Source organism: Agelaius tricolor, unplaced genomic scaffold (assembly GCF_023055355.1).
Source record: "Agelaius tricolor isolate 1412-34295 unplaced genomic scaffold, bAgeTri1.0.p SCAF_71, whole genome shotgun sequence".
NCBI classification, from domain to species: domain Eukaryota; kingdom Metazoa; phylum Chordata; class Aves; order Passeriformes; family Icteridae; genus Agelaius; species Agelaius tricolor.
Genome location: NW_027269331.1, coordinates 928,029 through 943,971, shown reverse-complemented (window position 1 = coordinate 943,971; position 15,943 = coordinate 928,029). Strand labels below are relative to the sequence as shown.

Below are 15,943 nucleotides of genomic sequence, written 5' to 3'. Positions count from 1 at the left end.
ACTCCTCCACCCCCAGCCTTGCCAAAAGGCAAGCTAATTCAATGAAGCTTGTGAAGTGCCACAGATCAACAAAATCAGGCTGGGAGAAACTAATTTTGGGGTGAAAATTCCCTCCTGGAAGCTCCCAGAGCTAAGCCACACAGCTGGGGACAGCAAAATGATTTCCCCAGGGGAAAAAAAAAACTATGAAGGAAAATGAATATATGCAAGGTGAACACCCACTGCCTGAGCCCCTGACCTCTGCTCAGCTAAAATCAATAACCAGAGAGCTGTTGTTCAAGAGGCTTCATGACAAACAGGTTCCCAAGTGGGAAAATCAAACAGCAGCTCCAAAATTCCCCTGTTTTGCTGCACAGGTTGTTGTTCTGGGTGCTCACGGTCAGCCAGCATTGTGGGTCACAGAAATAAAAGTGTTTCCCTGCTCAGGGATAAGACTGCATGCTGGGGCTGTGTGTTCAGTGACCAGGAAATGAAATATTGAAAGACAACCTACTGGGCATGTAAAAGTGCACATTTTTACTGTGAAAATTCTCTGCTTTATAGATGGATTTATGGAAATCAAGACCTGACTAAAATAAAAGGTCCATAAACCCAAGAATGTAACAAGCACTACAATTCCCAGAGCAGAGCTCCTGCCCAGTGACCCAAAGGCTAAGGTGGCAGGAACAAATGTCACCTTAAATCACACTGTGCCATGTCCCTGGGCTGGGCTCAGGGACTGATGGGCTCCTTTGGGCAAAGGTTAACATCTTTAAACCTACTCCATTAATTTGCCATCACCTCTGCAAAATCCTGGATAAACAAAATCCTGCCTTCCCTGGGGACCACAGTGAGCTGGAAATGGAGAAAACCTGATCTCCACTTATGTGGTGGGATGGGTGAAACAGCAAAACCAAGCCTGCTAAAAAGCAATATTATCTTCTTGGCTGGCCTTCTACAGGGTGGGAGGTGGAACCCTGAATCTCTGCTTGGAGAATTCACCTTGTGACTCAACTCCCAGGGGCTTCCATTCCCTTTTTTTTTTTTATTTGGGATCTTTTAATTTCATCAAAAGCCCTTTGCAAGCAGGCTGCCAGGGAAGGAGGCAGAAGCTCTCCACGGACAACAGATTTGGCATGAAAAAATAAACCCCAGCTTGTTCCAAATGCTGACAGTGGCCTTGCTGCAAGCTGGAAAGTGATTCTGTTGCCTAGTGACGTGGCTCTGAAGCAGGAATTAATATTTCTGATACTAATACATCAACTGTTTTGCATTTTGTGAACACACAGAGGTTATCCCAGGTGGCTGTCCCAAAATAACTTTCTGAGTGCATGTCATTATTCCTCACATAATAAATGTGAGGTTATTTGAGGCAGGTTATTTGAGGTTATTTGTCACCCAACCCCAGTCATGACAATGCCCAGGAATCTGGAATTCCAAAATAATCTCTTCATCCACCCTTACCCCATGCTAGAATCTTCTGGATGTGCAAAAGTGACCAACTCCTCTGCAAAGGAGTCCCACAGAATTTCAGATTTGCTCCTCCTCTCATATTCAGCACAACTTGGTGCTTCCCCAGGAGCCAAAGCAAAAGGAATTCTGCTACATCAACTCCTGCAGGACTTGCAGAGGCCAAAATGAAAAAAAAAACCAAACAAGGAGCTTTTCCCAATTAGCACAACAGGTGAGCAGCATGACTGAGGAGCCACAGTCCCGTGGAAGAGCTTTACCTGAGGAGAGCTGGGTGGGAAAGGGGTTCATCTCTTTGTCCACCATTTTTTGGTATAAGGCTCTCAGGCTGAATGGCTCCACAGTAAAGGGCAGTGTTCCAGTCAGCATGGCATACATGTTCACCCCACTGAAAGAAAACAGGCAGGAAAAGAAACCAGGGAAAATTGATGTTTTGGAGACTGCGCTTCATCTTTAATGTCTGACAGCCATTACAGGGTTGATGCCCCATCTCTGAGAGCATCTCAGGTCAGGCTGGATGGGGCCCTGAGCCCCCTGATCCAGCTGGAGATGCCCCCACTCTTTGCAGTAACAGTTATAAACTCAAGGAGGAACTCACATGGACCAAACGTCTATTTTGGGCCCGTATTTCTTCCTTGCCAGAAGTTCAGGGGCTGCATATGCTGGGCTCCCACACTGGGTGCTGAAGGGATCAGAATAACCCAAAATTCCTGCACAGTTGCTCAATCCAAAGTCTGTGAAAGGCACAGAGACACAGTTATGAAAGAGAGACACAGTCAAACTGGGCTAGAGCACAAGTTAAAAAGAAAGAACTTTTTTTTTTCTTTTTTTCCAAAAGCAATGAACTCCCCGAGGAGAAAAAAACCCCAACTCATCCACACGCAAAAATTTGATGCAATTTGCTTCCACGAGGTGCTAAATAGCCAACAAACAATAAGAGGAGCCTTAGAACATGCCAAATTTTCCATTTCACACACGGAGCAGCTCCATTTCCCCGGCAGCTGGATGGCAACAGCCAGAGCTGAGCTTGTCCCAGCCCCTGAGCCACCTCAGGCTGCCCCACTGCTGCAGGATGCTGGGCAGGGACAAGGTTAAGGGGAATTTCTTCAAAATCTGAGTATAAATGAGCCCTCAGGTGGAAAACTCTGGGGCTGCTGTGGTGATGCACAAGCACAGGGTCCAGCTCTGGAATAGCACACGGAGATCTCGGAGCAGGGAGGGGAAATTCCTCGATTTGGCTGCTCTCTCTCCCTGAATTCTGCCTTGAATTTCTGGTGCCTGGGTGTACCTGGCACTCTTTTGTGGCAGTAAAAAGGAGGGACTGGCTGAGGCTGGCACTGGAGAGCAGAGGGAGCCTCTCAGCAGCAGGGGCTGCAGCTTCCCAAGGGTGCTCCCAAATTTTCTGCTGCAGCCCTGCTGTGGCTGCAGGCTCAGGGAACAACAAATCCCATTTATTAAGAGTTGGATTCGTGGGTCCTTGTGGTCCTCTCCAACTCAGAATATTCTGTGAATGTCTGAAAACCACCACTGACCTCTGATTAGCTCCTCAATATCCTCTCTCAGGCATTAATTTGTGGCTTTTTGTCCTTACCTGCACACTTATTTGCACTGGACTTGCAGTGCTGGCCTATCCTTTAGCTTCCACCCTGCTGAAAATCAAATTTGGGTGAAATTTGAGGAGTTTCTCAAGGGGTTAGAAGCAGGGTAGACACATAAGCCTCATTCCTCCACTAAAGCAGGCAAAGATACAAAACTTGCTACCAAAAAAATGCAATTATCACAGTGACTGGAAGTGGCTAAACGGTGGCAACTGCATCCCTGCATCTGGATCCCTGCATTCCTGAGGGCCAGGCAGGCACAGGGGGACAGGAATCCCATCTTTCACAGCTGAAGAGGGGTTTTCTGAAGAACACTGTCACAACTGAAGGGAGAATTTGCCTCTGATGGAAAAACAATTATCTCTGGGCACTGCTTAATCATCCCTGGGGCTTCCACAAATACTGCAGAGGATCCATTACCTTAATTAAGGTGCTCATTAGCTGTGGCCTGAGCTGAGTTCTGTCAGCTGCGAAATACTTTTAGAAACTCCTGGAAATAGCATCTGCACACAGAATTGTTGCTGGTCCTTAGCCTGCTGTGTCAGGCCAGCTCCAAGTGTGATGTTTGACAATCCCAGGGTACAAGGGCTGTGCTCTGTGCTGATGTCAATCAGCAGCCCTCCACCAGTATCAGAGATGGGGTGCTCTACCAGAGCTTTTCATTCTCTTATTTGCTTCAATTGTCAACCCCTTATTCACTTGTTCAGCTCATTCATTTCAGCTCCTATGCCTTTTTTTTCCCCCTGCTGAAATGCAGAATGTGTGCAAATGGAAGCATGCTGGGGACAGGGGTTCCAAGGCCATGGAAATGAGGACATTGCTATCAGCACTGTGTCAGCACATGGTGGTCACAGTGTGGCTTTTATTGTTCTTATTAAGGATGCACTGCTGATCTCCATGAGAGCAGTGAGACCACCAGCACTGATAACCTTGTCTGCCTCTCCCTTTCTAGGAGCCCAGCAAAGGCCAGAATTCAGATCAAAGGCCAGAATTCAGATCAAAGGCCACACTTGGCTTTCCCAAAGCAAATATTTTCCCATGGGCGCTGCAGCAGCCCCACTGCTGTGCCAGGGAATCATGGTGGCATCGCTCCGCTCCTCCTCAGCACCCCAGGGAATCCACACCAGGCTGTGGGTGCAGGGCCAGCCCTGCAGCTCTGCCAGCCAGCGCAGGGCAGGAGCTGGGAAACAGCAGCTCCTGGACCAGCAGAGCTCCACAGGCCTCAGCAGGGCTGGGTGTCCCAGCAGGACTCCAGGAACCCTGCGTGCTCTGGCACCGACCACGCGGGCTGGGAGATAACAGGGAATGGTTCCCTCCGACAGTTCCAGGCCTGGTGTGCTTCAAGCTGATTTACAGACTGCCAAGAGTCCTCTCAGAGGGAATTCTTCCAAGAAGAATATCTGAGAGCAGGTTCTAAACCACCTTGTCATGAAGGCAAAAGGAGGAACAAAGCCAAGGTGCCCTCGGAGCAGCTGAGGGCTCAAGGCATCCAGGTCTCCCTGAAATGCATGAACAAGCAGGGACTTCAATATCCCACCTTCAATCTTCATTTCACCTTCTGTTCTTCCTTGCACAGCTCTTACAAGAGCAACATTTTTATTTTCAAGAGCTGCTCCTGTGTCTGCTGCTGTACAAATGATGGGCACCACAGCAGGTAATGTGAGATGGCTTTGCAGCTCAGTCTCTTCTCCCAGGCATGAGAAGCAGCACTTTAATCCCTCCAAACATGTTCTTCCCTCCTGAGGAACCTTCCTGGGAAGGACTGTGTGATGTGATCACTTCTAGTAAGGCAGGCTGCACAAAATATTGCAGCCTTTCTTTTGCTGCAACACCCTAACAAAGCCCTCAGCTCTAATCATGGGAATCACTTGGGTGCTGAGATTTGATTGCTTTGTTTTAGCACACACACTGCCTGCCCTGCCTGAACATCAGGCTGCAGAGCTGAGGACAATTTATTGAGCCTGAGGAAGACCAAACTTCTCTTTATCCTTCCCCCACCACCCACAGTGGGGAGACCCCTCCACGCAGCCAAAGCAAACTGCAGGCACAGGGCTGGAGTCTTCATTTTGGCTCGTGAGCTTTAACTGCACATTCTTCATCTGGGAAGGGCTTGGTTTGGCTGCCAAGCTCCAATCAGACACCAGGAACAGGGCAGCGATGCGAGTTCCTTAAATCCATCAGCTGTTGGTGCAAACCACCTGCTGAATCAGGGCCATGGGGGCTCTCCATCAGCCCTGGGCATGACTCAGGCCCCCTCTCAGAGCCCTCCTGGCCCTCAGCTGAGGCAGCACACAGTTCTCTCTGCTGCTGTCTCCCACAGAGTCCCTGGCAGTCGGGGAGGCATTCCCAACCCCGAATTCCCAAAGTAAAAGCTGTGCATGTCAGACTTCCCTCATCATCCTCCCCGTTTGCTGCTACTGTACACCTGACAGTGAGTGTCCATTTGACCTGGCTGTTTGAATGCCAAGTAGTTTCCTCAGCCCATGGAAGGTTTTGAGGTTGAGTTTTTAAGGCTGCAGCCACAGACACTGAATGCAGGCACGGGCAGAAACACAAACAGATGTTTGGCACTTCTTTCACGAGAGGAATATTTTCTTTTCAATGCCCACATTAACATTAATGGGAGCTCTGCAAGGCAGTGAGAGACGATCCCCAGCAAGGATTAATCTGAAATGCCTGCACAGCTTGAATGAATCAAGCTCCACACACAACTGAGACCTAAACACAATCGAGGCTCCACCGTTGATCTTTTTTATTCCTTCCCAGCCCTCTCAACCAATTCTGTCCTGGGTGCTGGAAGCAAATGTAACAAATATAAATATAGGGCCACATTTTGCCAGCTGCTAAAAATGTGAGCAACTCCCACTGACTTCAGTGGAAGCATATGTTCACGGGGGCAGAATGCAGCCCCTGGCAAATAAGAAATGATCATGATAATAAAATAAAGCGCTCCTGTGGTGTCAATTCTTAAATTCCTTACCGAGCTCCCCATTTGAGTATGAAAGATGTGGGTTTGAGATGTAGGATTATTCCCATCCCCAGTTAAATCTGAATTATTTGGATGGGGTTTTTTTTCACAAAATGCTGTCAGGAACAGCTTGATTGCTATCTATACTCTCTCAGCTCCTCTCTGCAGCAACATTAGCAGTTGTCACATGGGGGATTATGAAGCCTCAAAAAACTCTCTTTATAAAACTAACAATTTTAATTACTGGAATTGCCAAACTGGTTCCATACCAATAAGCTTGATATTGTTGTCTTCATCTAGCAACAGATTTTCTATCTTCAAGTCTCTGAAAGAAAGAAAATATTTTGAGTCAGTCTCCAAAATAATGAAGCAGCTTTGCCTGACTTATCAGTGTATGTGCAAGGCTTGTCTATAATCAAATGTACAATGAAAGCAGCACACACAGTTCCACAGTGAAAGCAGAGAGCCCCATGCATCCTGCCCAAAATTAACAGTGCTTTCACACTCTGCTTCCCACCTATTCTTCAGGCACAAAATGACATTACAAGCACTTGTCAGTACATCCTGTAATTAACCAGGCTCTAAGAGTTCCCTAAGTACTGGAAGTTTACAGAAAACTTACAAACTGGAAACATTTTAAGCATGTTTTGGGAACTGGAGCTCAATTTCTCCTTTCTCCTCACAGCCAAAGGATAAACCTGAGTTTGGAGGAGCCAAATGGGAGAGAGCAGAACCAGCCTGCTGTGAGCGCCCAAACTCCTTGCAGAACTCAAGGCTGCACAGCTAAAATCCAAGGCTGAGGGGTGGAAATGGTTTGTCCAATGCCAAACCCCAGAAAATCACCCCAAAAGCCCAAGCTATGCAGCCTGAGCACGAAGCACAATGCGAAAAATGTAATTTTGGTTGCTCCACAGCTCATCCATGACTTCTAACACTTGGCTAAGTCTTCACCACACTGATTTTTTACCCCCATCCAGACAGGCAATATTTGGAACAATCAGCACGCTGGGATATCCACAGTCATGCTTCTCCCAGCAGAAAAAAAAAAGGGAAAAATCTGGATAATAAAGTCATCAGCTGTAATCATGGGGAGCCAGTGACGTCCATGCTGTTTGTTTTGCCTTTGTAAGGGATGGAAGACACCTTCTTCACAGATGGAGATCCCAGGCTTAATAAAACAAGACAAGGAACCCAAGCAGAGCAAGCCAAGCACTTCCACAAGGAGGGAGCTGTGAAGGAAAGACTCAGAGCCTTTTCCAAAATGTTCCTCTTTGTTTCATTTCATGCCCATGCTGAGTTTCAAACCAACAGAGGCAGAGGAGTGGGCAGGATGAAGGATGACCCTCACTTCATCAGAGGGACCACAAGGACCTACCTACACAGGAGGGATTTAATTCAAAAATAACTTAAAAGTAGAAGGAATTCTGGGCAGGAATTCCTCCCTGGGAGTGTGGTGAGGCCCTGGCACAGGTGCCCAGAGCAGCTGTGGCTGCCCCTGGATCCCTGGCAGTGCCCAAGGCACTGGACAGGGCTGGCAGCACCCTGGGACAGCGGGAGGTGTCCCTGGACATGGCACTGGATGGGATTTAAGGTCCCTCCCAACCCAAACCCCTCCAAGATTCCATTCCAACCCCTCTGTGATTCCATCCCCTCCTCTGGCAATGTCCCAGGGGCTCCTGCACATCCTCCCCAAGGCATTTCCCTGGCAGGGCAAGCAGGGCTGCTGGAAAAGGGCTCACTGCAGGGACAGCCTGCCCTGGCAGAAGGATTGGGATCAACCCCTCCTGCTGCCAAAGAAGGGCCCAGGCCTTCCCCTCTCCCATCTTCACTGCTTGCAGGGGGAGGCTCTCACAAACTGTGGGATTGGGCTCCAGGAAAACATCAGGGCTGGGAACTTAAAGCAGAGACTTCCGAAAAAACCCCGGTCTGGGAAAGACAAAAAAGTACAAAACAACGCCTCCCCAGCACCTCTAAAACCCCACATGAAACTGGAACCAACAGAAGCACTGCAATGCTCAGGACAGCACCTCAAAGCAAAGAGAAAGAGCATTTGGAAGCTCTGAGTAGATGAAATATTAGCTAAGAAGAAGCAAGCCTTTAAAGGCAAGGAAAGGGGAAAAAAGCAGCTGTAAGTGAAGGAGAAAAGCCACCCAGGCAATCAGAATAACAAAGGAGTGACAGGGGGGATAACCACAAACACCAGAAAAGGTCTGTTAAAGGATCCAAGGTAAAGGAACAAAAGGTAAATATTAGAGGGCATCTGAAAGCCATCAGAGGAAGAAGATAGAAAGGCAAATATTGCCTCAGCACAGGGTGCAGTCAGGGCTGGTTAAAGCTGTTTACCCATCTGTCTGCTCCCAGCAGATCTGCAGAGAGTGGTAACTGATCCCATGGCCCATCTGCACCGGTTTCTGCCCACCCCAGCTGCACAGCTCTGGTTTTTGGAGCAGCACCAGCACAACAGGAGCTTTGCCACATTTCCCTGTGTGCTGCTACACCCAGGTGCAGCCCTGCCTCAGGACCCATCTCCCTGAGCACCCTAAATGCTTCATTGAGCCCCTTCTGTCCAATACAAACTCAAATTGTCTTTTAGCAAAGGAGGCTCCCCTGAGCTGCCCCTCAGACCTGTGCTCCAAACCCTGAACCACCTTTCACTGAGTTTTAATGGTTTTGTTTTCAATGTCCCAAACCCTTTATCACACAGGGCATGAGATGCAGGTCTCCAAACACTTTGTGTGTTTCTTTTTCCAATGCAACAAAGCAGGAACTCTGGACACTTTCAGTTTCCCTCCCTGAAGTCAATTTGATCTGGTTCCTTTACTGACACAGCTCCTCAAAAAAAAACCAAACAAAAAACAAAACAAAAAACAAAACAAAACAAAACAAACCCCCAACCAAACAAAAAACCTAACCAAACAAACAAAACAAAAATAACCCAAATCAAAGCAAACAAAAGAAACCAAAAAAACCCAAACCAAACCAAACAAAAAAAACCAACCAACCAACCAAAAAAAAACCAAACCCAAAAAAACCCCAAAAAACCAACCAAACAAAACAAAAACCCCAAAAAACCACGAGGATTTTTGAAGGATTATTTATGGGTTTTCCCCCCATAAGCCAATTCTGATCATTCATTGCTGAAATACTTAAAAATGCTCTCAGGCATTAAATGCAAAAGGAGTGCCAAGAAGTGCCACCTCTGCCTAAGGGATCAGTTCCCAGATGCTGGGAGTGTCTAACTCTGGGAGAAATTAGTTAAATCTAGGAAAAATGAAGGCAAGGAAGGCCAGGCTGCGTTCCCACAGCAGATATTTCTGTCTCCTCAGCTCTGGAGCTGGCAGCACACAGTTGGCACTCCCTGCATTTAAAATACTCCATCTCCACGGGCTGAGCTCCTTGGGGAGTTTGTCCTGCTGTCCTTGGGGCTGCTTTCTCTCTTTGTACCACCCTGGAGCCCCCAGGGGCCTCCAGAGAGGAACACAAGTGGGTCCCTGGAGCAAGTGACCCCATGGGCTGCTCCCAGAGCACTTTATCCCATGGCATGGCAGGCTGCAGAAGGGAAGTTTTGCATTTCACACTTTGTTTCTTGTCTGGGGGAGGCAGGATGAGAGGGAAGGCTTCACCAGCAAGCAGCTGCACAGCAGCAGTGGCTGGCTGCTCTCTCCTGAAGCTTGTTTTTAATCACAGAAAATCACTTCTTAACCATCAAATCTCAAGGCCAAGCCTTGTGCAAGAGCTGGGGAGGTTGCAGAGATTCGGGTTCATCACCTTATTTATGTACCAACACACATTTCAAAGGCTTTGATGTCAAAATATCATTGAGCCCAACTCTTCTGCCACTGGATTCCGTGTGGCTGCCTCTGTAAAAGAGGAATCTGGCCCATTATCCTCACTGAAATGATGTTTAGTTTGCTTGTCCAGAGCACTCCAAGGGAGAATGGCCAAAGGTGATTCTGAGCTCTGAAATAAAGCAGAGAAGGAGCCAGCCCCAGGCTCCAGAAGGAGAGTTTGTTCTGCAGAGCAGGGTCTGTCATGAATGTTGCATCAGCAGCCAGACTGCTGGCACTTAAAATTCACAGGCTGGGAGTTACCAAAGGCGAGATGTCAAGCAGCAGGTACCAAAGGAGGAGGGATCCTGTGGCACTCTGAGCAAACTGCAGCGTGTGGCACCCCCTAACTCTGCCCAGAACTCCAGGGTTTTCATCTCCTTCAGCTCCTGACCTGCTTCTCATCAGCACAGGGCAGTGGGAGGCAGGAATGTGCTGCCAGGGGGGCAGGAAAAGGGGAATGCAGGGAAACACCTTTGCTACCAGCACAGCACTCAGTGCTTCCCTTTGACAGTGACTGCCCTGCATGGGCCTGAGCTCTGCTACAGTGACTTTAAAGGGTGGCTGAGAATTTCCTGTGGGATGCCGTGGCAGGCACCAAGGCTTTCACTTCATTTTCCCCGCTGTCTTGGTGCTCCCAGAGGGCTCATTGCTCATGCTGCTTGCTGACAGCACCAGGACCTGTGTAAACACCCTCTGCCAGGAGAAAGCTCCACCAGAGCCTGCCAGTTGGTTCTGTTTTCCCCTGTCAGGGGGAGGAAAAGATAAATATTCCTACCTGATTCACAGCTGAGCTTGTGGCAAGCGTATTTTTAGCAGCTCTCCTGATAGAGGGAAAGCAACCCAAATGATAGCATGGGAATATAAATAGAATAGTGGCATTTTGCTTTCAGTGAGCAGCCCAGGAGCTCTGAACCCTGGGCACCCCTCAGCAAAGATGCAGCAGCTCCTGCACCCTGGAACTTGCAGGCTTCACCCACCTCAGCACATGACATATTTAGAACTTCAAAATACATCCACACAGTCAAAAATGAGTTTGGGGGTATTTTTACAGCTCTAAATAAAAATGAGGCTCCTTGGAGTTCTTTAATTTCAGGCTGCTCACACATCAGTGCCTCCTAACAAAAGCATTTCCCCGAATTCTGGGTGCCTGCTCTTGTCCAAGGAGCAGTGATCTGAGTGCTTCCCTTCTCTGACTGGAATCCATGCAGCTCTCTGAGCAGCACAAGCCAATTTCATGCCACTTTCATTCCATCTGGAGTTTTTCACCCCATGTGGGACAGGCTACGCCATCCACACCAGTCCCCAAATAACACAGACAAAACCTGAGATTTTTTTGTTTGTTTGTTTGCAATGGAGCAAAAAGTGCCACCAAAAATCTTCCCAGGGCCCTGCCCCCTTCCATGGGAAGCATTTTGGAGGGACAACCAGCAGCCCTTTCCTGGCTGGGGATGCTGCAGTTTGCTCCACACGTGGCCAAATCCAACACCCCCTCATCACCACTCACATGGCAGGGCTGGTATTTTTACCTGCTGTAAAAATAACAACAACAACAACAACAACAACAACAAGAGAACAGTGCCACTGCAGCCAGGCAGGGAATGAATCAGACTCCTGCACTATTTTTTCCCCTCCTTCTCTCAGTAGCTGATTGAGCAGCCTGTTTTTAGAGCTGCCACAGTCAGAGGCCCAAGATGCTGAAGGACAGCTCCTGAGGTAATTGTTAATTTTCCTCCCTCGCTTGCTCAGGGAGAATAAACCCAGATCACACCACCAGGGCTTTTCCTGAGGCTCCCCACTCTTTGCTTGCAGGATAAGACAACTCATTGAATGGGTTAAGCCAGAGAAAATGCTGGCAGATATGATTCTGTCAGGTTTTATCACTTTGGGCAGAATTAGACCTGCTCATTCACTGTATGGAGGCCTCCCAAGGAGTGATCTGAGAAACAGGGTGGGTGCAGGAGGCTGCCTGTGGGGCAGGGATTAGCATGCACAGGGGAACTTAGCATCCATTCAGGGAACTCAGCATGCACAGGGGAACTCAGGATCCACACAGGGAACTCAGCATCCACAGGGGAACTCAGCATCCACACAGGGAACTCAGCATCCACTCAGGGGAACTCAGCATCCACTCAGGGGAACTCAGCATCCACTCAGGGGAACTCAGGATCCACACAGAAATTCAGCATTCACAGAGGAACTCAGGCTGTCCCTGGCCCCAAAGCCTTGCCTCCCTCTCACCACAGCAGCCTGTTGATTCCAGCCTGTGCTGAGGGAACAAGCTGTTTTTGCACAAAATGTGGGTTTGAGTCCTCTCTGCAGGAGAACAGGACCAGAGCCAAGCCTGCCAGCCCCCTGTGAGTGCCTTGGCCCCTGTGCAGAAGGTGAATTTTGCAGGGAGAGGAATTGCTGCTGCTGACCCAATCCTGCCCCTAAAACCTCAGCATGTTCGTCTGTTCCTGCCTGGTTTTCCTCTGCCCATCTCAGAAACTTGATTTACAGATTTTAACAGATTTATTTCCTTTATCTCTCCTTCTGTCTAAATACTGGGTATCAGCTGATCCCTGAAAGCCGTAAAACCTCTTCCTTGTCCCTGCCTCAAGCTGTGGCCTTAATAATTGAAAGAGATCAGCAGTGTTGAGGCTGACAGAGAGCCTGGTGCCTGCTCAAATATTCCTGTGACAGGGGCACCTGGAACGCAGCTGAAGGTGGGACCAGAGGCAGATATCCCTGATGGACCCCAGGGAGCACACAGAGCCCCAAGGCAAGGGAAAAAGCAGATTTCAGAGCATGTGGAGCTGCACCCACACTGCGCAGGGGTGGGTGGGCAGCTCAGCACAGCTGGGCACAGCTGGAGGGGCTGGCTGTGGGCAGCTACCAGAGGCAGCTCCTGAGCAGCATTTTCAGATGTCTGGCTCCTGCAGCCTGCCCACAGGAGCCAGGAGGACGGATGGGGGCCCACACAACTTGCTCAGCATCAGATGGGAACTGTGTGGGAGGCCAGACTTAACACCAGCTGGGCCAAATTTAGCAAGCAGAGCCTCCTTCTTAGCACAGCTCCCTATAAATACACCCAGGAACGGGAGAGGAGAGGTGCTGGCTCCAGAGGTCCAGCCTGCCCACCACCCTGCTGTCTCCATGGCAGCACAGAGGAGAAAGGGACAGGCAGCCACAGGTGACATCTCCACCTGCACCCTCCCAGCCACCCTTTATGCATCATCTTCCTCCCTGCTGAGCTTCTCCCGTTCCCCCTGGGGCCCAGGTGAACTGCACAGCCTCCCCCTGCCAGGAGATGCACGTCCTGCTCGTGCACACAGCTCAAGGAGTGGCTGGAAAAGGCTCAGAATTAATAGGCTGGAAGTTACCAAAGCCAACATGTCAAACAGCAGGCACCAAATGGAGAATCCTGTGGCACTCTGGGCAAACTGGATCGTGTGGCATCACCCAGCTCAGCCCAGAACATTGGAAAACTCTGCCAGGCACGGGGTGGGATTTTTGGGGTGTCCAGAGCAGGGCCAGGATGATCCCTGGGGGTCCTTCCAACCCAGCACGTCCTGTGATTCTGTGGATGAAGGTGCTAAGGAAAGGAGGTGATGCTGCACAGTGCTCTGGCTCTCTCCACCCTGTGAGGCCCTGCTGAGGTGATGGAAAAGTGCAAAGAGCAGGGCAGCAGGAGCCAGGGACTGCTGGGGATTTTTTATTTAACTTTAAGCACTGCCAGGCTTTGGACAAACCCAAAGCTCAGCCCCCACCCTGCTGCACTTCCACCAGTGGCACAAGGGGCTTGCACGACCACCTTCTCCAAGAAATACCGAAATAATTCATTATTTCCTCCTGCTCTCCTCTTGGGGCAGAGCTCTGGGGAGTGAAAGGGCCCTGCTTTGGGACTGTACCTTCTCTTTAGTGACAGAATATCCTATAGGATATTTGTGTCACTACAGGACATGAAACAACACAATGCTGTTCTTTCTAAGGTAAAAGGTTTTTATATTTTTTTATGTATTTATATATATTTTATATTTAGCTCTAATAGTTATAGATTTCCAAGAGTGACAGTGGATTGGAGGGTGACAGTGCCACCTCTCCAATGACACTGGACAGACCCACAGCCCATCAACTTTCTCCTCCTCCATAAAAGAATGCAAAACAATGAGTTATTTACACAAAGTGTGTGAGAAAGTCCACTACAAGAATGTAAACATCACAAGGCTTAGAAAATCTTTAAAAATCAGGGTGACAGTGCTGGGCTGGAAGGGATCCATGGGGACCATGGAGTCCAGCTCCTGCCTGTGGAGCTGCGGGTGCAGCCCAAGGGAAGAGCACCCAAACACCACCAGCAGCAGCACCCACAGAGCCCTCAGGAGCACAGGGAGATCTCCCAGCACACACAAACACCCTGAGGGGAGCTGAGCCCCCCTCGAGGGGCTCTCCCAGCTCACCTGTGCACCACGCCAGCCCTGTGCAGGTGCTCCACGGCCAGGATCAGCTGCCGGATGTACTTGCGCGCCTCGTGCTCCTCCAGCCTCTTCTTCTCGTAGATCTTGTGCATGAGGTTGCCGCCAGGGCACAGCTCCATGACCAGGTAGTAGCTGTTCTCAGTCTCCAGGATGTCCAGCAGCTGGGCGATGTTGGGGTGGCGGATCATCTGCTGGATCTGCCCCTCGCGCCGCAGGTTCTTGGTGACATAGGTGTCCTTCTTGGCCCTCTTCTTGTCAATCACCTTCACTGCCACCTAAAGAGGGAGCAGGACAGGGGTTGTTAGCTGGCACAGCCGTGGTTTGCTGCTCCAAGGCTGCACAAACGACCAGAGGCCGCAAGGATGTCCCCTCTCAGCTCTGCAGCACCTCAGGCAGAGCTGCACGGGTCAGAGGAAGAAGAGCTGCTCTTCCACCCTTTATTTCCTCGTACAATGACTCTCCAAAACCACTGCAAGGAAATCAGGAACACAGGAGAAGGGACAATCCCACTAACCACCCACCAACACTTGACACGCCTCAGGCTGGGCATTTATGGCGGCTGCTCGCTCAGAAAGCCTCCAGGCTGGTGTTTACAACTTTTAAGGGCTGGTTTTTGGCTTTTCCTGGCTTCCAGTACCTGACTGGAGACGATATCCTTTCATTACAATTTCCTTAAACTACAGTCAAGCGTTGGCTTTGCGTGATTTGCATCAAAACATCCTATGGAAAGCAAAACCATTGAGGTACCACTCTCCTGGCACATTTCTTTTTTTCTTCCTTTTCTCTCTCCTGGGAGCTGGAGAGGGGCTTGGAGGAACAGGGCAAGGGAAATGGCTTTAAACTGCCAGAGGGCAGGGTTATGTGGGATATTGGGAAGGAATTCCTGGCTGTGAGGGTGCTGAGGCCATGGCACAGGATGCTCAGAGATGTGGCTGCTCCATCCCTGGAAATGTTCAGGGTCATCTGCACCTCCCCTGTGACATGAATGCCTTGGGATGGAAGGGTAAAACTGCAGGAATTTGGGTTTCCTAGTGTGGGCTGAGAGCCAGGAGCCAACAGTGCTGAGTGTGCTGTTGGCTGAGTGTGTTCCTGCCATGGCAAAATCCTCCTGACAAAGAGGTGAGGTGAGGTGAGCACCACGCTCCAGAGCTGCCTGGGTGAGCTCAGGACCACAAACACCTGGCATTCCTGACTACTGACACCAAAGAGACATCCTTTAGCCATCAGATAAAACAGCAGGTAAATCAGAGCTGGGTTCCACCCCTTCTGAAAGGCCCAGGGGATTCACCAAGGAAACAGACTGAAATTAGTGCATTCTTTCAGCTGATGAGATGGAACTGAGCACAGAGGAGTGTTTAGACAGCAAACCACAGGAGCTACTCTGGTGAGGACAAACGGATTCACAGGTCACACAAACAGGAGACACCACACTGTACGCTGGCAGAACAACACAGCCTCAGCAAAAGTTAAATAAAAAATAAATTAAAAGCTGGCCTTTATCCCAGCTGCAAGGTACAAAGCATGGCAGTGGTAGCAGTATGGAGCAGCCATCTATTATTGATATTGGTAGGGCACCTCTAATTCACTGAGACAAAAAAGCACATTGTACAAAAAGCACATGGTACAAAAATCACATTATACAAA

At 49.4% G+C, this 15,943-nt stretch overlaps 1 protein-coding gene across 2 annotated transcripts in view; it reads right to left on the bottom strand.

The window, feature by feature from the left end:
* HUNK (hormonally up-regulated Neu-associated kinase) overlaps window positions 1-15,943 on the bottom strand; it is a 40,631-nt gene that overhangs the window by 12,628 nt on the left and 12,060 nt on the right. For both annotated transcript variants that reach the window (XM_071417887.1, XM_071417889.1), the window contains exons 2-5: window positions 14,282-14,574; window positions 6,285-6,340; window positions 2,048-2,183; window positions 1,710-1,837 (exon numbers count right to left, since the gene is read on the bottom strand). In XM_071417887.1, coding sequence (XP_071273988.1) covers window positions 1,710-1,837; window positions 2,048-2,183; window positions 6,285-6,340; window positions 14,282-14,574 — 613 coding nt within the window. The remainder of the gene's footprint in view (window positions 1-1,709; window positions 1,838-2,047; window positions 2,184-6,284; window positions 6,341-14,281; window positions 14,575-15,943) is intronic.